At 58.4% G+C, this 21,597-nt stretch overlaps 3 protein-coding genes across 17 annotated transcripts; 2 read left to right on the forward strand and 1 right to left on the reverse strand.

Annotated features, from left to right (window-relative positions):
- Nucleotides 1–683: 683 nt before the first annotated feature.
- CA11 (carbonic anhydrase 11) lies at nt 684–7,669 on the forward strand (the record flags this gene model as incomplete). Of its 5 annotated transcripts, none has more annotated exons than XM_082437432.1 (9): nt 684–1,554; nt 1,641–1,715; nt 2,500–2,612; nt 4,379–4,564; nt 4,797–4,892; nt 5,049–5,121; nt 5,226–5,380; nt 5,640–5,805; nt 7,061–7,461. In XM_082437432.1, exons 1-9 carry the CDS (start codon nt 1,488–1,490, stop codon nt 7,459–7,461), a joined length of 1,332 nt encoding a protein of 443 aa, XP_082293558.1. In that variant the 5' UTR covers nt 684–1,487. The 5 variants fall into 5 exon arrangements, with proteins under 5 accessions (XP_082293558.1, XP_082293557.1, XP_082293559.1 ...); XM_082437431.1 differs by having other exon boundaries at nt 685–1,554; nt 2,470–2,612; XM_082437433.1 differs by lacking the exon at nt 7,061–7,461 and adding an exon at nt 7,552–7,669 and having other exon boundaries at nt 689–1,554; nt 2,470–2,612.
- Nucleotides 7,670–7,695: 26 nt separating this feature from the next.
- Nucleotides 7,696–13,063, forward strand: DBP (D-box binding PAR bZIP transcription factor; the record flags this gene model as incomplete). 4 transcript variants are annotated; one of them, XM_082437462.1, is made up of 5 exons in its annotated part: nt 7,696–7,842; nt 8,738–9,148; nt 9,616–9,728; nt 10,764–10,975; nt 12,566–13,063. In XM_082437462.1, the coding sequence occupies 2 exons, from the start codon at nt 10,820–10,822 to the stop codon at nt 12,779–12,781; spliced, it is 372 nt and encodes a 123-aa protein (XP_082293588.1). In that variant the 3' UTR covers nt 12,782–13,063. The 4 variants fall into 4 exon arrangements, with proteins under 4 accessions (XP_082293588.1, XP_082293586.1, XP_082293587.1 ...); XM_082437460.1 differs by lacking the exon at nt 9,616–9,728 and having other exon boundaries at nt 7,704–7,842; XM_082437461.1 differs by lacking the exon at nt 9,616–9,728 and having other exon boundaries at nt 7,704–7,842; nt 12,547–12,750.
- A 178-nt stretch (nt 13,064–13,241) lies between these two features.
- On the reverse strand, nt 13,242–21,550 carry SPHK2 (sphingosine kinase 2). 8 transcript variants are annotated; one of them, XM_082437378.1, is made up of 8 exons: nt 21,302–21,389; nt 21,079–21,207; nt 20,372–20,526; nt 16,737–17,211; nt 15,750–15,899; nt 15,539–15,633; nt 15,332–15,447; nt 13,242–14,923 (listed from the first exon to the last, which is right to left on the reverse strand). In XM_082437378.1, exons 3-8 carry the CDS (start codon nt 20,408–20,410, stop codon nt 13,831–13,833), a joined length of 1,968 nt encoding a protein of 655 aa, XP_082293504.1. In that variant the 5' UTR covers nt 20,411–20,526; nt 21,079–21,207; nt 21,302–21,389; the 3' UTR covers nt 13,242–13,830. The 8 variants fall into 8 exon arrangements, with proteins under 8 accessions (XP_082293504.1, XP_082293502.1, XP_082293503.1 ...); XM_082437376.1 differs by lacking the exons at nt 21,079–21,207; nt 21,302–21,389 and adding an exon at nt 21,416–21,550; XM_082437377.1 differs by having other exon boundaries at nt 21,060–21,385.
- Nucleotides 21,551–21,597: the final 47 nt, after the last annotated feature.

The raw sequence follows: 21,597 nt of genomic DNA on the forward strand, positions 1-21,597 counted from the left end.
ACCTGGTATGTGGGACTCTCTCTCTCCCTCTCTCTCTCTCTCTCTCTCTAGGTCTCTCTGCTTCTATCTCCAAGTTTGTGTGTCTACATCTGTCTCTCTGTGGGTCTCTGTATCTCTTTCTCTGCCTCCATCTGCATTTGTCTCCTTTTGTATTTTTTCCCTGTCATTCTGGGGGGTCTCCCTCTCTATGTCTCTCTCTCTCCTGCCGCCACCACCTCCCCCAGCAACCCCCCAACCGCCCCAGCCTGCTTTCTCATCTCTACCCTGCATCTCCCTCCACCACGGCTCTCCGTACCCATCTCAGGCTCCCCTTCCCTTCCCAAGCCTCCACTGTTCCCTGACCTCACCTCTGCTCTCCTCTGCCTTCCCGGCTCCTCCAGCCTCTCTCTCTCCCTCTCCAAGTCTCTGCCTCCCCCTCCTGGTCAGCCGCCCACATCGCGCGCCAGTCTCCCAGGGGATCCCCCAGCCGGGTTAAGGGAGCCCCTGGCGGAGGCCCGAGTGATGCATTGGGCGGGGGGCTGCAGGCACTGATGCAGGCTCCAACCTGGGTCCCCGCGACCTGGGAGACGCCGGATCCTCCGGGGCCAGCGGCCCTGAGCGGGAAGACATCCGAGGACTCTCCCAGCTCCACCTTAAGCGCCCCCCTTCCCCCTTCTGCGGAGGATGGAAACTGCCAGCTCTTGGGCCCCAGGTGTCCGGGCCACCCCCGCCTCCATGGCCCCAGCGAGGCTGGGAGCTGGGGACCAGCCCCCCAACGACCCCTCCATCCTGCCCCTGGGGCACCCCACACACACACCCACGCCAGCCCGAGGAGGAGGGTTCTCTGCTGTGAGAGCTCCCCCCACTCCCAAACAACGACAGAAAAATTAAATAACAGCAAGAGAGAGAAGAGAGGGAGGGGGAGGAGGGAGGAAGGGAGGAGAGAGAAGAGAGAGACGGAGAAACAGAAGAGGCAGGAGAGGAGGAGGTGGGGAGAGAGAGAGGAGCTGGAGGCCGAGAGGGAGAGAGTGAGGAGGAGAAGAAGGGGAGAAGGGAGAAGGGAGAAGGGAGAGGCAGGAGCAGAGAAGGGAGAGAGGGAGGGGGAGGAGGAGGTGAGAGAAGCAGGATGGAGGTATGGAGTTAGGTGGCTTGGGAGAGCGTAATGAAAAGAGAACGAAGAGGGGGGTGTGGATCAGAAACCCAGAGGTAACCCGAGGGAGAAGCAGAAGGCAGAGAGGAGTAGGAAGATCGGGAGGTAGAGGGAGAAGGAGGCTTCGGGAAAAGAGGAGAGGAAGGGGAGGCATAGAGAGGGAGGAGAGGAGAGCGGGGTGGGGGAGTGGGGGCGTCTCAGTCCCCGGCTGCCTCAGTAATTGGGGAACTGGGACTCCCTGTGGGTAGGAGAGGAAGGCTGGAAGTCCGGGTGGGGTCGGGGTTCCACAAAGAGAGGAAGAAGCTGAGAGAGGGCGGGCCAGGGCATTGGGAAGGGGTCGCCCCGAGGCCTCCCGGGGATGGGGGTTGCAGCTCGTCTGAACGCCCCTCGAGCGCTGCTACTCTGGGCCGCACTGGGGGCAGCAGGTAAGGCCTGGGGGTTGGGGCAGAAGCCCCTGACGGGGGTGGGGGAGGGGTGCCAAAGAGAGGGGTTCAGGCTGCTCTCTCCCCAGCTCACATCGGACCCGCACCTGACCCCGACGACTGGTGGAGCTACAAGGATAATCTCCAGGGAAACTTCGTGCCAGGTGCAGCCAGGGCGGGGACCCAGGAGTCTGGGCTGCCGGGCGCTTTCTTCCTGAGACCCAGGAGTTCTCTCCTTCCCGCCCCCCCTCCCCCCAGGACGCAGGAGTCCCATCCCCTTCCTCCCTCCCTCAGGAGGCCCAGCTTCTGAACCCGAGGGACTCAGCATGGGACATTATACATGCGCATTTCAAGTAGTGAGTGGGAGGGAGTGGAAGGTAAGGGAGTGTGGGGCTGGAAAAGTGTGTGTGTGTTTCCTGGGAAAGAGGCAGGTAGGTCCTGGCTCCTACTGAGAACCAGAGGTTCAGTGGCCCCGTTGCCCACCTCGTCCAGCCCTCGCTTGCAATTCCTCCTCCCCACTACATTCATTATCCGGCTGTGGGACCAGGGGGACCAAAGGAACTACAACTCCCATGGGCTCTGGGGCAGGCAGGCACTGGATGGGTAGGCTGGCAGTCTCAGGGCCTGCTGGGAGTTGTAGTTCCTTCCCCAATGACAATTTAAGAGAGGTTTGATCAAAGAGACTTGAGGTGTTGGGGGGGCCGGGGCGGTCCTTAGGAAGCTCCTCCAAGATTCTTCTAGGACCCAGGATTCTGGATCCCAGCCCCCTCCTCCCTCAAAGCCAGGAGTCCAGATTCCCAGCCCTTCGTCTCCTGGGATCCAAGGAGTCCAGACCACAGCCTTCCCAGCAGATCCCAGCCTTGGGATCCAGTCCATATTTCTGACTCCCTTTCCTCCCTGCCCCACCCCTGCTCCCAGGGCCTCCCTTCTGGGGCCTGGTGAACGCAGCCTGGAGTCTGTGTGCTGTGGGGAAGCGACAGAGCCCCGTGGATGTGGAGCTGAAGAGGGTCCTTTATGACCCCTTTCTGCCCCCGCTGAGACTCAGCACAGGCGGAGAGAAGGTAAGGGGCCTGGAGGGCGGGGTTACCAAATCCACTGGGGCTGGGCCTGAGTGGAGGTGGGGGGTAGGGCTTTGAGTTGGGAGGCTAGCCTTGGGGAAGGAGGCCTACAACACAATGGGTGGAGAGGAGGCTACTTACACTCCACAGTGGATCACCAATTGTTCCCTCCTCAAACATGGCTCCTAGTCTTCCCATCTCTTAGAATCAGTGGTAAAACAGACTCAGTGTGCCAGGCACTGTTTTCAAACTTGATAAATCCTCTAATTTTCACAACAACCCCATGAAATAGGTACTAATATTATCCTTATTTTATGGATGCAGAAACTGAGGCACAGAGAGGTTAAGTTACTTACCTGAGGTCAAACAGCTAGAGAGTGCCAGGGCTGGGATTCAAACCTAGGCAGTGTGGTCCCAGAATCCATGCTCTTGCCCGCTTTGCAATACCATTTCTTTTTTTTTTTTTTTGGCCGCGCCCCGCGGCATGTGGGATCTTGCTTCCCCGACCAGGGATCGAACCCGCAACCCCTGCACTGGAAGCGCAGAGTCTGAACCACTGGACCACCAGGGAAGTCCCACAATACCATTTCTTATAAGAGGTGGCACTACCTTTCACTCAGCCAAAAGTCTCAGAGCTATTCCCCATCCCATTTCCTCCCTCACTCCCATTTCCCATCCATGTCCTTTCTAGTCTCCTTGCTAAACAGCATTTCACTTCTTGTCCCTCCACTGCTCCCACCATCATCTTGCACCTGGACTGGTGCCATAGCCTCCTTGCTGGCCTGCTTCTCTGCCTCCTGCAGTCCATTCTCCATCCCACAGCTAGAGAGATGTTTAAAAACACAAACCAGATCATATCACTCTCTCCTACTCAAAATCCTTCTATTACGACAAGTAATAACAGCACACACTCACACAGTACTTAGCATGTGCCTGGCACTGTGCCATGGGTGTTATATACATTCAGTTATTTAAATAAAAATACAAAATACCCCATCCTTGCCCACAAGGCTGTGCACCATCTGGCTCCCATCACCACTCTCTCCTTTGCTCACTGGGCTCTGGTCCCACTGGCTTCTTCACTGTCACTAAAATAGGCCATCTCAGGGCTTTGCACTGACTGTTCTCCCTTCTGGAATGCCCTTCTCCCTGCTCCTTGCAACTAACCCCTCCTTATCCTTCAGGTCTCCATTCAAATGTCACTTCCTCATGGAAGCCTTTCTTGACACCCCACCCCCATCCCAATCTATGGGTCCCCCCCCTCCTTTTTTTTGGCTGTGCTGCTTGCAGGATCTCAGTTCCCCGAGCAGGGATTGAACCCAAACCCTGGCAGTGAAAGTGCAGAGTCCTAACCACTAGACTGCCAAGGAATTCCCTGGGTTTCCCATTATACTTTAACAGAACTCCCAGTTCTCCCCAGTGTGAGCACAGGATGTAATTAACTAAGCATTTACTTATATGATTCAGAATTTATTGTCTTTCTCTCCTCCACTGGAGCAGAAGCTCCATGAGGCCCAGAATTTTTGTCTACTTGCTCATTGCTCTTTTCCTGGCAACCTGGCAACCATAGTAGCAGCTCAATAAATATTTGTTAATTAAATTCACCACTGTTGAGCACCTACCATGGACCAGCCCAGAGTCTGGAAAGACAGTAGTGTTCAGACTATGCTGAATGATTAAATGTTGGCAGAGGGAAATGTACGAATGGAAAACAGTAGGGAAAAGATCTTCTCTCTGCATCCCTATGAAGGCCTCCACCTCTCCCACAGCTCCGGGGAACCCTGTACAACACCGGTCGCCATGTCTCCTTCCTGCCTGCGCCCCGGCCTGTGGTCAATGTGTCTGGGGGGCCCCTCCTTTATAGCCACCGACTCAGTGAACTGCGGCTGCTATTTGGAGCGCGTGACGGAGCTGGCTCTGAACACCAGATCAACCACCAGGGTTTCTCTGCTGAGGTGATGCCTGCTAACCTCTGACCCTCGACCTTCACCCTGAGTCGACCCAATTCCTCCCACCTCACCCTCCTCTTAATGCCTCATCCCATCCTCCTCCACAGAACTACCCCCCCCAACCCTGAACACTAATCCTTAACCTGACTTGGAACCCCAAAGGCCCAGAGCTGCACCCATTGCCCATTCTGTCCCCCCTGTCTGCCAGGGGACCCCACTCTCTGTGCTCCCCTCGCAGGTGCAGCTCATCCACTTCAACCAAGAACTCTATGGGAACCTCAGCACAGCCTCCCGGGGCCCCAATGGCCTGGCCATTCTCAGCCTCTTTGTCAATGTGAGCCCAGGCAAGATTCGGAGGGAGGGAGGGGCTGGAACCTGGGGTCTGAGAAGAGGGAGGCTGGAAGGCCTAGACTCCGGGGTCCTAGGGGAGGAAGGGGTTGGGGGCTTGGACTTCTGGGTTCCTATCTCCTCACCTCATACCTCCACACAGGTGGCTGGTAGCTCAAACCCGTTCCTTAGCCGCCTCCTTAACCGTGACACCATCACCCGCATCTCCTACAAGAGTAAGTCCCTGGGCATTGGAGGGTGGAGAGGGTGGGGGTCGGGTGTGCACATAGGGGAGTTCAGCAGGGGCACCCCTCTTCACTCTGACCTGATATTCCCGCAGATGATGCCTACTTTCTTCAAGACCTGAGCCTGGAGCTCCTGTTCCCCGAATCCTTTGGCTTCATCACCTATCAGGGCTCTCTCAGCACCCCACCCTGCTCGGAGACTGTTACCTGGATCCTCATTGACAGGGCCCTAAATATCACCTCCCTCCAGGTGACCCTGGCAGCACATTGCCCCCTCCCTGCCACCCCCAACCCGTTCCTTGGCCTGGGTGTCCCCTTGCCTCACCTACCCTCCTACCCCCGGTTGACAGGGAACTGGAGGGGATTCGAGAGTCTGACAACCCTGGAGAGTCTGGTGGGGGCTGAGCAAGACCCCGCCCACCCGCTCTCGGGGGCCGGGCTTCCTGCGTGACGTCACCAGAGCCATTCATTATTCACTCCCAGTTTCCCAACCCCCCCTTCCACGGCAGATGCACTCCCTGAGACTCCTGAGCCAGAATCCTCCGTCCCAGATCTTCCAGAGCCTCAGCGGTAACGGCCGGCCCCTGCAGCCCTTGGCCCACAGGGCCTTGAGGGGCAACAGGGACCCCCGGCACCCCGAGAGGCGCTGCCGAGGCCCCAACTACCGCCTGCATGGTATGATCCAGTCTGCATCCCCTCCACGTCTTGGTCTAACCCGCCTATGTGTCTCCCCTTGGTGTCTTAATATGATACAGTCCTACCCCCCTCTGCTGCTCTGTATGATCCAGCCTCTTGAGCTCTCACTCGCTCTTTCTCCCTTCCCCCTTTGTGTCAAAGTGGTACAGCCCACCTCCCGGTCATAGACCATTGCTGATCCATGATTTGTCTTCTTCGCTGCTTGCAACTTGGTGTATAACCCGAGCCCCCTGGTTTCCTAATGGTACGATCAAGTACTGGTCCGTGGTGCCTATTACTATGGCTTTCCGAAATGGTACAGCCCGAATCCTTTTCCCTGTTTTCGTGTGGTACAACCCACCTCCCTTACTGAGAAACAACATGGTACAATCCCCTTTCCCCCCCACTGCCTCCTCGTGGTTCAGCCCAGTGATCTAACGTCTACCTCTCTGGCTTCTCAACATGGTACAGCCCATACCCCCCCCCATGAATACCTTCACGTAGTTCCACCTAATGCTGAAACCGGATGTCCCTATTCCACCCTCCTGCTGCCTCCCTATGGTTCAGCCCAGTGCAGTATAACTGACCATTTCCCCCAGCTTCTCAACCTGGTACATTCCGGCTCCCCCTTCGCAGCCCTCCCTGTGGTAGAGCCCCGGGCGGCCCACCCCACCATCCCCGCCCCCTGCATGCTCCCTTCAGGGTCCATCCTACCGCGCCTTAAACTAACGCCCCCAACCCGTGTCATCTTACAGTGGATGGTACCCCCCATGGTCGCTGAGACTCCCCATCGAGGATTGCGCCTGCCTTTCCCAAGCCTCCCCACAAGGGGAGGGGAGTCACCCCCAAAACAAAGCTATTAAAGGGACAGAATACTTCCTGTATCTCAGTGGTCTGATTCTAGGGGCGGCGGGGAAATATTTGGGTATTAAAGAATAGCAGCCTTCTTCTAGAAACCAATCTCCCTCTTCCTAAACCCCACTACTCGGTTTTTTGGCTTCCCGTTTCACCAGTCATTTGGATTCGTGGCTCCTTTAAGCGGCTCTTTTCCCCTCCCACCACTTTACCCACCCTCCCCGTCAGGCAGCACGCGCAAAGCCATGTGCTTCCCCCTCCCGTCTGCCTCATTGGCCCGAACTGGGTCACGGTCCCGCCCCCAGTGCCGTCTCCCATTGGGTGAATGTAGGTCAGGGTCCCGCCTCTCTCCAAAAGGCAAGGTAACTTCACGCACTGAGACCCTCTCTCGCACTCCCAGGACTTGGCGGATCCAGGGGTCCCATTGGCTGTGCGTCTCGAGGGGTCAAGACGCGATTGGCCCGCGCTTTCAGCCGGAGGGAGGCACGCGGCTGGGGTGCAAGGCCGGAGTCGGGCGGGGGCCGAGAGGAGGGGTGCGCGCTGTGGCGTCGGGTGTTTTGGTTTGGCTTTTTTTTTTTTTTTTTTTTCCGCGAAAGAAGTTTGCTTTGGCCACGCCTCAAGGCAGCCGCCTCCTCCTGCCCTCTCCCCGGCCCTCCGCGCACACCTCTTGGTGCAGATTGCAAAGCTCCTTCCTTGGAGAGGGCTGCAGATTTTGCAAGAGCCAGGCTCGCCCACCTTGTAGAAGGAGCGCCTTGTGTCCCCTTGAACCCTCGGTTGCAAAGAGCCGGCCGCCTGATTTGATCAGCCCCTCACCCAGACTGTATGGTCTCCTGGGACCCTCTTGAGTTGCACGTTTCTGCACCGAGGACTGCAAATCCCCGTCGCTCCTAGGATTTGCAGTGTTCTGGATACTGGAGGCTTGCAAGCTACGCTCGCCCGCCCCTGGGCAGACACTCGCCCGAACCACAGGAGTGTGCTGCTGACTGGCAAGCCAGCTGTTCGCCTCTCCATGAACCCGTGAGCCTGCGGGCAGGTGCCGGGCGATGGCGCGGCCCGTGAGCGACAGGACTCCGGCCCCCCTGCTGCTGGGCAGCCCGACCGGGGCCCCCCCTGGCGGGGGAGCGCTGCTTGGGCTGCGGAGCCTTCTGCAGGGGACCAGCAAGCCCAAAGAGCCAGCCAGCTGTGAGTTCTAGCCCCCATCTCGCCCAACTCAGACACCCTGCTCCCTTAGTGCCGGGAGGGTCCACAGCTACCTCCTACGTGCCAAGAGTCCATCCTCCCAACCTTTACCTATCCAAATATTGTACTTAGCTGTTTAGGCCCCTAGATCCCTCAGCACCCAGGACCCAAAAGTACCGGTTCTCATGCCTGTCCACTCCCAGGACTCAAGACTCTAGGCCCCAGCCCCCTCTTCCTTTTGGTTCCGAGAGTCTGGACCCCTGGGGTCCAGGGAGAAGGGAGGGGGGTGTGTCGGATGCTCACACGGTTGTTACACGGGCTTGGGCGGGGCCTTCTGGGGTCACATGGAGTCTAGGGATGAGGAATGTGCCCCAGGAATAGAGCCCCTTCCTGCCCCTTAGAGTGTGGGGGCAGGGAGGAGGGGGTACAGTGCGCAGAGAGTGGGGGGGGTTGTAGATTACAGAGGAATTAACAGAGCTGTCATTTTTAAAATCTCTCCTGCCCAACCCTCCACCTACCTCTGTCTGAACTTCCATCCCCCTTCTGTGTCTCATCCCTTCCTGGGTCTCTGTCCCCATCTCTCTCTTTGCGTCCCTGTCCTCCCCTCTTTCTGAGTCTCTCTTCCTCTCTTTATCCCTTTCTCGGTCCGCCGCCCCCGTCTCTGTCTTTTCTCTCTGGGTCTCTCTCCCTCTCTGAGCCTCTGTCCCCTCCTCTCTCTGGGTGTTTGCCCTCCCTCCCGGGTCTCTCACCCACTTCCCTTCTGTCCCCCCACTCTCTGGATCTCTGCGGTGTGGGGCTCCATCCCTTCGTTCCTCGTGTCTCTCTCCTCTCGGAGTTGCTTCTTCATCTCCGTCTTCCTCCTCCTCCCCACCCTGCCCGCTCTTTCCCTGGCCCGCAGGTCTGCTGAAGGAAAAGGAGCGCAAGGCGACCCCGCCGGCAGCCACGGTCCCCGGGCCGGGCCTGGAGCCAGCGGGACCGGCGGATGCCTCAGCTGGGGCGGTAGTGGGCGGCGGGTCCCCACGGGGACGCCCGGGGGCTGCGCCCGGCCCGGGTCTGTTGGCGCCGCTACTGTGGGAGCGGACGCTGCCGTTCGGCGACGTGGAGTACGTGGACCTGGACGCCTTCCTGCTGGAGCATGGGCTCCCTCCCAGCCCGCCGCCCCCCGGCGGCCCGTCGCCAGCGCCCTCGCCCGTGCGCACACCTGCACCCTCCCCGGGGCCCGGCTCCTGCGGCTCGGCTTCCCCTCGCTCCTCGCCCGGGCACGCCCCCGCCCGGGCTGCCCTCGGGGCCGCCGGCGGCCACCGCGCAGGTGCGACGGCTGGGGCGGGGCAGGGCCCTGGTTGGGCGGGGCTTGGACTCCAGGGGGCGGGGCTGTGAGAATCTGGGGGTCAGGACGGTGGGACTGGGGCTGCATGCCCGAATTCCGGGTCCCCTAATCGGGAGATGTCGAGAGAGGAGTCCGGATTCTGTGTCCCCTAATGGATCAGGGACTGCGTATCCTGGACCTATAGGAGATGAGGGACTTGGGACCCCAAGTTCCAGGAAGCCTGCCCAGTGGTGAGGTCGTGTGAATTTTTACGTGGGACGTGAGGACAAAGGCTCTGGATACTCGAGGAGTAGGGATTGGGATCCCAGAACACTGGAGTTATTTACTGGGGAGTGGACTGCACCCCAGAATCTGGACCAGGAAGCGGTGGAACTGGGATAGGACCGGAAATCCTAGGCCCTCTACGAGGGAGGAAGACGAGGGCCGGGCACAGACTTCTGTTTCCCCAGGACAAAAGGGACTGGCAGCCCTGCCTCCTCGGCCCCCCCCCAGTGGAGAGGGGCTGGCGCCCCGGGTCCCGGAGTCCTTCAGAAGGGACCTTCATCCTGCGTCTTCCATTGCGGCAAGGACCGAGCTTTCTATATTCCTGGGGGAGGGGCCTGGGGTCCCAGAATCGTGTATATCCTAGTGGCTAGGACGTTTGGGGCCTGAGAATATCGAGGGGGTCGGTTCTCGAGTGTTCCCTAGAGAGTAGAGGGGTCTGGCTCCTTGGCGGTTGAGAGGTTCGAGCTGGAAGACCCCAGGGAGCAAGAGGAAAGGTGTGCTCCCTCGGGCACCTTGGGGTAGCCAGGGGCGGACTGCAGGTCGGGGATTCCTGGACACACCTGCTCCTGGTCCGACCTCCGGGCAGGACCAGGGCCCTCCCCTTCCCAGTCGCACATTCCCGCGCCACGTGAGTCCTCTCCTCCCTCCTCCGTGGTTCGTGCTTCGCGCACGCGCGGTCACGCGGGAGGGGGCGGGACTGGGGAACATGAGGGCGCCCGTGGCGGCAGGGGGGCGGGGCGGGAAAGCAGGCGCCAGCACGTGACTCGGCCCTGAACCTGTGTCCTGAGTTGCCCCCAGCTGGCTCTCTCTTAAAGGTACAGGCCGCTCTTATGCTTGAACCAACCTGGAACCTCAGAGCCCTTTATGCTTCTCGTCCCTAACTCTGGACTTAGTAGTTCTTAAGGAGCTAACTTGAGGTCTTTTCGGTGCATTAAATTCCTTTTCCCTGAACAGCCGGGGGTCTAGGCTTTGGTTGGGGATTCAGTTAAGAATGGTAGGACTATAGAGAAGGAAGCTAACACTGTAACTCTGAAGTCCTGAGGTTTTAGAAGCAATAATTCAGGTTCCTGTGCTACTTAGGGCAAGTCACGTATGATTGGGCCTCAGTTTTCCTGTGTGTAAAAGTGGAACTGGTTTCATGATTTCTGAGCATCTCTGTGGCTTAAGGAACCTTCATATTTTATATTAGGGAGGTTGATCCCTGGCGGGCTTTATGTTAAACCCCATAAGGGCCTTCCTTGTGGTGGATATGATACCTGAGCAGGGGGTAACCTCTGGGAACCCCCTCCCCAAAATAAATACACACTCAGGCGGCACATTCTATTTCCCCAAGGCCTGACCTCTCGGGACACACCCAGCCCTGTGGACCCAGACACGGTGGAGGTGCTGATGACCTTTGAACCTGACCCAGCTGATTTAGCCCTGTCAAGCATTCCCGGCCATGAGACCTTTGACCCTCGGAGACATCGCTTCTCAGAGGAGGAACTTAAGCCCCAGCCAATCATGAAGAAGGCGCGGAAGATCCAGGTGCCAGAGGAGCAGAAGGTGAGCATTGCTGGGTGTAGGACACAGGCTTCGTGGGTTCTGGCTCCACAGCCAGGGATGGCCCTTTCTTTAGTCAGACCTGGGTTTCTCACTTGGGATTAGCTCTCACATTCTCCTAACTTACAGTCAAGGATCAGTCCTCCTTGGCCAGGGGCTGCACAGGGACAGAGGTTTGGGCTTGAGATTTGTGAAAACCGTATCATTGTGGGATTCAGACTCAGCCAGCACTGATGGGACCAGTTTTACAGGCTTGGAGCTTCTCCTATCGGTTGGACCCAACACCCTCATTGGGGCAGGCTTCAGGCTCTACCAGGCCCAGTTGCTAAGGATAGCATTCTTTAGGAATGTGATATCAGCCTGTTTCTTCTGAGCAGCCAACTAGGCAGGGGTTGGTCCTTTAATCTCTGATCTGGGGCATCCTTCAGGGCGATTGCATCCGCCTAGGATGATGACTTTGCCAGCCCCTCTAGGCCTTGTTTTCTGGACTCACTGGTAAGAGGCCTCAGGTTCTCATTAGCGGCCAGGGCCACATTCTGATTTGGGGTGCTTTGGGCAGTGACTGCATCTCTGTAGCATTCTGTCTTTGTCAGTCCTGGGTTCTTCCCTAACAAGAAGTACCTGGGCTTGTCTCACAAGACTTTGGCATGTCCTTGTGTAAGACACAACTACTTGAAGCAGTGAGTACTGGCCTGTAAACCAAATCTAGACCAGTGGTTTCTCTTGCCATGAGGCCCTGTTGCTAGGGAGTGGGTTTACCCTAGCAAGCAGGGACTAGGCTTTAATGAAATGGGGATGGAGGGGCGTCTTTCATAGCTCTGGGTGGTCCTTCTACTAAGGAGTGGTCCTCCTCCACAGCCAAATTCCAGGACTGGAGAACTCTGAACATAATGGTGTGGGGAGGTCTCAGGATAGACCCCTTTGCAACCAGGGACTGTTGGGGAGGAGGCAGCTCCCTGGCCTCTATTCAAAGCCAGTGGGTCAGAGACTGGCTGTGGTCATTGGGACCACTTACACCTCACTTTTGTTTGCTGAGGAGGGGTGAGGTTGCCTGGGCAGCAAGGTCAAAAGGGCCCAGCTCTGAGAGGATTTTATGGGACACCAAACCCCATCAGTAGGGAACCTAGGCTTTCCTTAGCAACCAGGATCTGGAAAGGTGATGTATAGGGCAGTGCTTTTCAATGGGAGAAGTCTTCAGACCCTGAAGGTCTTGTTGCTAGGGAACAAGAATCCTTAGCAAACCAGGAGCTAACTGCAGGCCTTTTGTCAAGTGAGAAGAGCTTGGGCCTGCTCTGCACAGTGGAGACTTGAAGCTCAGTTGCTTGGGGTGGGAGGCTATCTCATGCCTTAGCTGTTGCTAGGGGCCTGCTGTCCATAGCAACCGGGGCCCTAGAAGGCCAGACCCTTGGGTACCCATTCAGGGGAGATGGGGTATCTTTTAGGCCCCACTGCTGGGTGAGAAGCAGCCCGGGGGTTGGGGGGGCGCGGTTTCTTAAGTGCACTCTGGTCCTTGAAGGCACAAGCAAAGCTGTTCCTCCCTTCTCTCGCTGGGCCGGGGCCCCTCTGGACCTCAGTGCTTTCCCACCCATCCAGGACGAGAAGTATTGGAGCCGGCGGTACAAGAATAACGAGGCAGCCAAGCGGTCCCGCGACGCCCGGAGGCTCAAGGAGAACCAGATATCGGTGCGGGCGGCCTTCCTGGAGAAGGAGAACGCCCTGCTACGGCAGGAGGTGGTGGCCGTGCGCCAGGAGCTGTCCCACTACCGCGCCGTGCTGTCCCGCTACCAGGCCCAGCACGGAGCCCTGTGAGGCCGCCCCCACCCCAACAGGCGGAGCTCTCCTCCTCCTCGCTCAGACTTGCGCCCTGACGCCCTCTTCCCTCCCCGCCCTGTGGCCCACGGGCCGGCCAGCTGGGTGCCCCAGGGATGTGATGATGCAGATAAATACATTTATATTTTTAAGAAAAAGTGAGCCTCCCCGCTCCCTCGTGGGGGCGGGGAAGGTCCTCAGTGTGTGCCCCCCGGCACGTCGGGGACCCCATCCTCCCACCGCCTCCGTTAACACGATCCTGAATAAATCTTGAGAACCCCAGAGCCAGCTGTCGTGGGGGAGGAGGCAGCTCCCTGGCCCCAGTTCAAGGCCAGCGGGTCACGCTGGCCGCAGTCCATGGGCAGGTCTGGGCTTCGATCCATAAAAGGCAGGAGCTGCTGGAAGTGCCTAGAGTCTGTTCCCTCCCACGGGCTGCTGGATGGAGGAAGGGGCGAGGGCCTGAGAGGAATGAAGCCACTACCTTTATTGCATAGACCTTTTCAATTGCTTTGAAGTCTGGGGCTAGGGGACGCACAAAAGACAGAGGAAACGAACTTCCCCGCCCCCACCCACGGGGGGAGGGACATTAGTGCAAATCGGAGCGCCGCCCGGGGAACTTGCCCCTCCTGGGCTGATTGGCCAGCTTGGTGGAGGCACCGGAGTAGACGGGTCCAGTTATCTAAGGCCTCCCCAGCCCGTACGTTCCAGGTCACGTCACTGGACTACGCGTTAAGACAGGCTCCGCCCTCAGCCGACCTGGCTTTCTACGAGCCGTTCTCGAGGGTCTGGAGTGAACCCGCCCTCGTTGATCAGGCACTACCCTTGGGGCGAGCCCACTTCTCCGTGACCGTCAGGGCCCCAACCCCCGGAATTCGGGACATCCTCCAGCATCACCTCTGGTCCCCTAGGGTAGGGCGCAATCCTGAGACCAGGCAGGACCACTGTAGCCTCCGCCCTGACTCTAGCAGCCACACCACGCCCCCTAGCTCAGGCTCCGCCCCCTCAGGAATGTAAGCCCCGCTCCGGGCGAGCTCCAAGCTTGGTTGGAGTTAAGGCTCCCGTCCAGGGCAGCCTGAAGGACCCGTGAGCAGAGTACCGAGGCCGGGATGCACCTGCGCCTGCAACGGCCCGTACTCCACCTGCTCCCCGTCCACCGTGAGCACGCCGCGGGGCGTGAGCGGCTCAAGGCGGAAGGCACGAGCCGCAGCGTAGCCCAGCTGCGGACAGCCCAGGCTGAAGTGGCTACCGCGCTCCATGGCCAGAAACAGGCGCAGGAGCGCCGCCCGTGAGATGCCACCGCGCACCCAGCACAGGTGCACCAGGCCGTCGTCAAAGCGCGCGTGGGGCGCTGCCACTAGGTCAGCCCCCAGGTGACTGGGTGAGATGGCCAAAATAAGCACAAAGTCCCCCTCCATTGTCACCCAGCCTGGGGGTAGTGGAGTGCCTAGAGGAGGGAGCAGGTGGTCAGGTGGGCCCCCAGCAGAGATGGCCACCCGGGCATCAGGGGTGGGAGGTGGGAGCCCAGAGGATGCTGGCATTTCTGAGGCCCCCTCGGTGATGGGTGAGAGCTGAGCTGCCTTGGGGGAGCCAGGCGGCGAGGGCAGCAGTGGGTCTGGGGACAGTGGAGCATCCCCAGCCCCACCCCAGTCCCCAGCCAGCTCTGGGCCCCCACCGTTGAGGGACAGGATGGGCGGGGGTTCAGGTGAGCCAGGGGAGGTCAGGGCAGGCTGAGGCAGGGGCAGGGGCAGGTCAGACACTGAGCGGTGCAGGGGTGAGTGGGCCACGGGTGGGGCTGGGCCGGGGGCTAGGGTCAGCTCTGACTTGGCACGTGGCAGGCCATGGGCAGGGGCGGGTGAGGCGGGCTCCACCGTGGCAGGGAGGTAGGAGAGGCGGCCACGGTAGGTGTGCAGTGTGGCGAGGCCCAGGACCGTGCCCAGGGTGAAGCGAGCACTGCCCAGGGCCCTGAAGCGCTCGCTCTGGATGTCCACATCTGACACAAAGCCCCAGGCCACAGACAGGAAGGAGAAACAGCGGGAGCCGGAGGCCAGAGTGACGGAGAGCAGGTCCAGCGGGTGGCTGCCACCCCGGCAGAGCAGCAGGGAGCAGTTGAGCAGCAGGTCAATGCCCAGGGCCGGCTCAAACCTTCACAGTCACACATGGACGGATACAGCGGGAAAGAGGAAACAGGCTGGGTGAGATACACAGTGCCAGGCGGGGAGGAAAAACACACAGACGGGTGGGGCAGCAGACAATGGGGAGAGGAGGCCGGGCATGTCCCGGGGCCTGCCCGCAGCCATCTGGCCACCTCCAGACGGACTCTTCTTACTGAGCCAGGTTCCCTGTCAGTTCTTTCATTCCATAAGCATTCACTGAGTGCCTCCTGTGTGCCAGGCACAGTTCTAGGCACTAGGGAGACAGCTAGGAACAAGACAGGCAAAAATGTCTGGGGGGTGTGGGGAGCATCCCTCAGCCGGACTGATCTGGCTGAGGGGAAGATGTAGCGCAGATGTGCCAGGTCCCTGTTATCCCAGGAGGGCTCCTCCCACCTACCCCCCATGCTGGTTCACGGCTCCTGCCAGCGCATTGCCCGAGCCACAGGGGAGGATGCCCACGGGGGTCTTCACGGCCTCTTCCCAGTCGGGGCGTTCTAGGAGTCCATTCAGCACCTGGAGGGTGGGAGACCAGACACCTGCGTGTTGGTCCTGGCCTCCACAGTCCCCCAGGGCTCAGGCTTGGGGCAGGGTGGTCCTGCCCTACCTCATACAGCAGCCCATCTCCGGAGACGGTGACGATGCCATCCCACTCGCTCAGGCTCAACCCCTGGACCAGCTCCCGGGCGTGGTTATGTCGTTCTAAGGTGGGGAACCAGGAAGTGAGGCAGGCTGTTCCACCCCTGACCCACCACCACTCCCCAGGACTCAGGAGTCCTAGCCCCCAGCTCCCGCCTCCATCATGACACTGCCCTTACCTGTCTGGATGAGGTTGAAGGACAGCCCCGCTTCAGAGATCATGGGCAGCACATGGTTCTTACACCACTGCCAGGCCAGGCCCCGCCCCCCAAAGGGATTGACCAATAGGAGCAATCGGGGAGGCCTTGGCAGAAGGTCGGGGGTGATTTCTGCAGAGAGAGGAGAAGGAGTCTACAGAGGTCAGGGAACCAAGCCCCTCACCTCAGAAACGGTAAATGCAAATAGCCTCCAGTGGAGGTGGTGGAGGGCTGGCATCAAAATCTGCTGGGAGTTGAAAGTTTTTTTCTCCCCGCCCTCACCAGCTCAGGCCCAGGTGTACAGCCCACCCCCGTCCCAGGTGCTGAGACAAAGGCAGGGATTCGGTGTCTAATCCCAGTGCCCTTTGGACTCACGGGTGGGAGGAGAGCTGTGGTTTCCACCTTCCACACCCCCAAACACCTGGAACCCAGGAACAGGTTATTCCACTGTGCGGTCCTCACCCCCAGCCAGCCAGGACCAAGGAAGTCCCACCAGCTGGGGACCCTGGAACCTTTACCTTCCTGTGCCAACTGAGTATCCTAGGTGGGGCCCTCTGCCTGAAAGCCTCCTCTGAATCCCCACAGCTGGATTAGATGCCATCTCTGGGCTCCTGAGACGCCCCAGGGGACCTCTGCGAGTGCCTGTCATCCAGAGTGGTGACTGAGCGTGTCTCACTTGGCTGCTCTCACCAGCCCGGGAGCCTCTGACTCATCTGTGGTCAGGACCCATGGAAGGGGGGAGGGGACAGAGACAGAAATCTCATGAGAGCAGCACACACAAATCCTTCTCTGCCTGGGATTTTGCCTTCTGTGCCCATCCCTGTCTGTGCATCACTCTTTCAGTATGAACCCAGAGAGACACACCACACAGACAGACACACAGAAAAGTAGAGACAGAGATGCCCACAGAGGGAGATCTGAGGAGACACCAAGGTGGCCTTAGGACAGAGAGGCTGCCCAGCGCCTCACCCCCGTCCCCAGGAAGTGGCAGTCCGCGGAGCAGACACGTGAGGGCAGTGGCCCAGCGCTGGGCCTCAGCACGGTTCTCCTCATAGGTGGCCGCCCCGTCGGCCCGGAAGGTGCGTGCAGCTCTGCGCCGGCCCCCACGCCGGCCCCTCGGGTAGGTGTAGATGCAGAAGTAGGCTGCTGAGTCCGAGGGGCTTCGGCTCCGCAGGGTGCAGCAGCCTGAGACCTCAGCCAGCAGGACCAGGCCACCCCGGGGCCGGGCTTCAGGCTTTGGCCGCAGCCGCTGTATGTGCAGGGCTAGTGGTGTGAGAGTGAGGGCGAAGCGTGGGCCTCGGGCTGGGTAGGAGCCAAACTCGCCATGCAGGAGTGGGGTGCTGGCGGTCAATGGCGGTGGCGGTGGGGGGGCCATGGCCTTGACCCTGTCCAGGGCGCTCCTAGGCCTGTGGCCCCAGCTCCAGGTCAGCTCCTGCTCTGGCCTCTGTGGGGAGGAAGGAGGGTAGGAGTCAGAGTCCAGGACACCCATGGTGGGCAGAGGGAAGCAGGGGCAGGGCCTGTGGATAAGAGGAGACAATGAGGGGTGCTGACAGGCAAGATGGGAGCACCAGAGACAGGCCCAGACAAAGTGTGGGAAGACTGAGGACACAGGGCAGAGGTCAGACACAGGGCAGAGGTCAGCTGGACAGGAAGGGCAGCATCCTGCAGGGTCCACGCCCAGGCATGCAAACGTTCATTCCTTTATTCCCCAAATAATTATTCAGTACTATGTGCCAATCATGGTGCCAGGCCCAGCAAACACAGCAGGGAATGAAACAGACGAAAATCCCTGCCTTCGTGGAGTTTATATTCTAATCGGAAGACAGGAAAACAAGGTAAAGACATAAAATACATATCGTGTTGGATGACGATTAAGGACTTTGGAGAAAAATAATGCAAAGGAGAGCGATCAGGATGGTGGAGACATATAAATAGACATGTAAAGATAGAGAAAAACACAACACACACACACACACACACACACACACACACACACACACACACACACACTCAACTCCAGATGGAGAAAGTAACAAGGAAGAGGCACTCAGACACAAAGAAAAAGGTCTGAGAGCCAGAGAAATACTCGGAGACAAACAGCTTCAGTGAGATGAAACCTAGTGTAATGAAAGATACTTAGAGAGCAGAGTGAGAGTTTAGGGGCTCCAGAGGCCCTCTGAGAGTCAGACAACAGAGTTAGGAGAGAAAAAGCAGACAGGAGAGGCAAAAGGTAGGGGATGTAGTAGCTGGAGAAACTGAGAAAGGGGTGTGACATGGAGCAACTAAGGGGTCAGAGAGGTAGAGGAGCCACATGCAGGCACCTGCAAGGGACAGGAGCCAAGAGTTGGACCTCAAGCACTGACCTGGGTGTCTGGCCGCCTGCTCTCCAGGGAGAGAGTGGGAACTGGGCCTGAGGTCCCCTCCCCCTGCCCTCTGCCCAGTTTCTGCCTCCTCCTTCCAGCTCACCTTTGTTCCCCACTGCCCCGCCCACCCAGTCACCTATCAGTCCTGCCCCTCACCTTCCCCAGGCGCAGAACTGCCCCAGACACACCCCCATCTGTGGACTCACTCTCAGGAGCCACCTCTGCCCCCTACCCTGGGCAGCTCTTCAAGCCCCACCCCTAAACTTGCATTGACTCCCCCCCCCCCACTTAGAGCCCTAGGTCTCCCCCAGTCCTGGGGCCTGCACCTTGGTCCCTAGGTCCCCAGGTCTCCGGCCTGGTCTCCATTCTCTCCACCCTCCATGTACCCCAGACCAGGGCCTGGGTCTCCATCCATAGGTCCCCTCAATCCATAAGCCTGAGTGTCTGTCTCCGGTTCCCCGGGTCCCGGCCCTCCATCCCCACCCCATTTCCAGAACCCAGTTCCAGACCTGGGTTTTCATTCCTGGATCCCTCAGTCCTGGTTCTGGTTCTCCATCTCCATCCCACACCCCTAGTACCCAAGTCCCGGGCCTGCGTATCTGTTCCTCTTGCTCCCTCAGTCGTCCTGACTCGGGTCCCTGTCCCGACACCCCAGACCCTCCTCACACGCCGGATCCTCCTCCAGGCGGCCACTCAAGTCAGCACCAAGTGCCCCCATCAGACCCAGGGGTGGGGGGAGGGTGTGCATCCGCTCAGCCAATGGCCGCGCGGCCGGCCTAAGTTGCACCAATAAGAGCGTGCGGGGGCGGGGCCAGCAGACTCGCGAGCTTGGCGCAGGGGCCTGCCGCGGGAGAGCGGGAGAACTGGGCGGGGTATCGCGCTTCGCGAGATCAGCCGCCATTGTAGGTGAGGGCACACGCGCAGCAGAGGCGGCTTCACGGAGACAGGGCCAGCGCCCCTGTCGCCATCTTTGTTGAGGGCAAGTGGACCTCTCCCATCCTTTGACTTTATAAAAGAGAAGGGGCAAGGGGGAGAAGGTCTTTAACTGCAGATAGAGAATAACCCTAACACAGATAACACAGACCCAGAGATATGCAAAAACAGTAAAAGGGAAGAGTGAACCAGAGTCAGAGGCAATAAGAGACCTGAAGAGAGTGTTGTCTCTTTTTCAGACAGTTACAGAGAGTCAGAGAGATAGACATAAAGAAAAGCAGAGATACAAACAAAGAGACAAAGACAATGGAATTAAGAAAGTCAAAGGTGGGCTTCCCTGGTGGCGCAGTGGTTAAGAATCCGCCTGCCAATGCAGGGGACATGGGTTCGAGCCCCGGTCCAGGAAGATCCCACATGCCTCGCGGCAACTAGAGAAAGCCCACGCAACTAGAGAAAGCCCACGCAACTAGAGAAAGCCCACGCAACTAGAGAAAGCCCACGCAGCGAAGACCCAACGCAGCCAAAAATAATAAATAAATAAAATAAATAATAAATTAAAAAAAAAAAAAAGAATGTGCAAGGTAAGGACATAAGAAAACCCAGAAAATGATGGACACGGCGAGACATGGGGACAGACACTTTCAGAATGAAAACCAGGGAGGAGAGGTTCATTAATTCACAAACTATTTACCATGGGCACAAGCCAGCGTGGGGGCAGCATGACATAAAATGACCCAGTTACATGGTAGGACAGAGACTCAGGAGAGAGACTGGGAGTATCTGAGAGAGACCTCTAGGTCAGGGGTGAGGGACAGAGAGAATGTTAGAGGCTGAGAGGAACTGAGGCCAAGAGACAGAAAGCAAAGATGTTGACAGAGAGATACAGAGAGGCAAAGACACGATGAAATTGAAAGAAATCAAGGCAAGAATAATATCAGGTGACCTAGAAACAGAATTGTAGAGACAAAGACACATGCTGAAGGAGATAGGGACTGAGCTCGCTAGAAACAGATAAATGGAGGATGAACTTCATTTATTGCCAATCAATGTACCTAGTGTTCAACTGAGAACAGCAACAGCACCAGATAACATGTGCCAAAAAATGACCCAGGGAGAGAGAGGGCCAGAAACCCAGAAAGATGGAGAGACAGGCAAACACAGTGCGTGTGCTTAGGGCTCCAGGGGAAAGAAAGACAGATACAGTAATCAAAGAGGCTGGGACTCAAAGACCAAGGAACAGGGACAAGGAAGAGAGAAGGAAACTGTGTTCCATCGTATGGTGATCTGGACTTCCAGATGGACCCTTACCTGGTCCTGCTGCTCCTCTGCTTCAAGGTGTCCATGCATCTGCAGGCCCTCTGCTGTGTTATCACATCAGCAAGACCCTGGCCCTGGGTCGGAGGCCATGGGAGGGTGGTATGGACAAGGAGTCAGGCCTCATGGTGCCGGCCTGGCCTGTGGCTCTGTGGAGGAGAGGTAAGTAGGAGCATGAAGGGCAGAGGAAAGGAGGCCAAGCTAGAAGTGCTGCAGGGCTTCCACGAAAACGAGTGGACAAGTCAGCTTCATCACTGCCCCAACCAGTCCATCTGGTCCCATCCAGTAAGGGCTAATAACAGCAATAGACGCCCCTTTTTGCAGATAAGGAAAGTAAGGCACAGAGAAGTTATACGACTGGCCCAAAATCACAGAGAGGTTGCCCAAGGTCACACCATTAGTAAGTAGCAAAGCCAAGAATTGAATTCGGTTACAGATAGTATCACCATCTTTCTGTCTCTTCTCCTCCTTGGATCTCCACCTTCCCTCTCTTTCTAGGTCTTCTAACTCCCCGGGTCACCATTTCGCCACCCTTGGTCTCTCTCCACTCCCCTTCTGGGTCTCCATTCCTCCTCCTCTTTGAATCTCTGTCTCCCTCTGAGTCTCTCCTCCCCTCTTTCAGGAGTTTTTTACTTATCCCTCTCTCCACCCCATCCCCCAAGCCCCGGGGGCCTCAGCTTGCCTCCTCTGTGCTCCAGTACCTTGCACATCCCTCAAACCGAACCCTCTGGGCCACTTGAATCTCTTGGCTGGGAAAAGCAGCCTCCAGGTGGCAGGGGCTGAGTAGGGTTCAGGGAAGGGTCATCCGGGGGCAGAGGGAGAAGCTGAACCTAAAAGGTGGAAATACAGGATGCCACAGACTGGACTGCAGCAAGAAGATCTCGGGTTAGACCTCAAATAAGACTTCCCGAGCTGCGGCCGCACCTGGGAAGCGCAGCACGAGATAAGGCAGATGTGAGCCTGATAAGGAAACGCCCAAAGCCTGAGGTCAGAGGTTTCCCGAGGTCCCGACTAGCCCCGCCAGCCCCGCCTCCTCACCTCCAATACTCGGCCCTCTAGGTCCTCCGGGAGCCACAGAGAGGCCTTCGGCGTCGGGCCAGAGCGTCACCGCGCGACGCGTCTTCCTAGCTCCGCGCGACATCTCTCTAGCTCCGAGATCCCCTTCTGCCGGAAGACTATCAAGAACAGGGACTGGATAGGGCCAGAGAGGCCTCCGACGT

The sequence above is a fragment of the Balaenoptera physalus genome (assembly GCF_965194825.1).
Source record: "Balaenoptera physalus genome assembly, chromosome: 19".
NCBI lineage: Eukaryota > Metazoa > Chordata > Mammalia > Artiodactyla > Balaenopteridae > Balaenoptera > Balaenoptera physalus.

Coding starts and splice junctions, on each gene's coding strand:
- SPHK2 (XM_082437376.1), bottom strand. CDS start 20,410: ATGCATGGACACCTTGAAGCAGAGGAGCAGCAGGACCAG. Junction 15,900..16,736: donor GCCACTTCCTGGGGACGGGG/GTGAGGCGCTGG, acceptor CTCTCTCTGCAG/AAATCACCCCCGACCTTCTG. Junction 14,924..15,331: donor GCCGTGAACCAGCATGGGGG/GTAGGTGGGAGG, acceptor GTGACTGTGAAG/GTTTGAGCCGGCCCTGGGCA.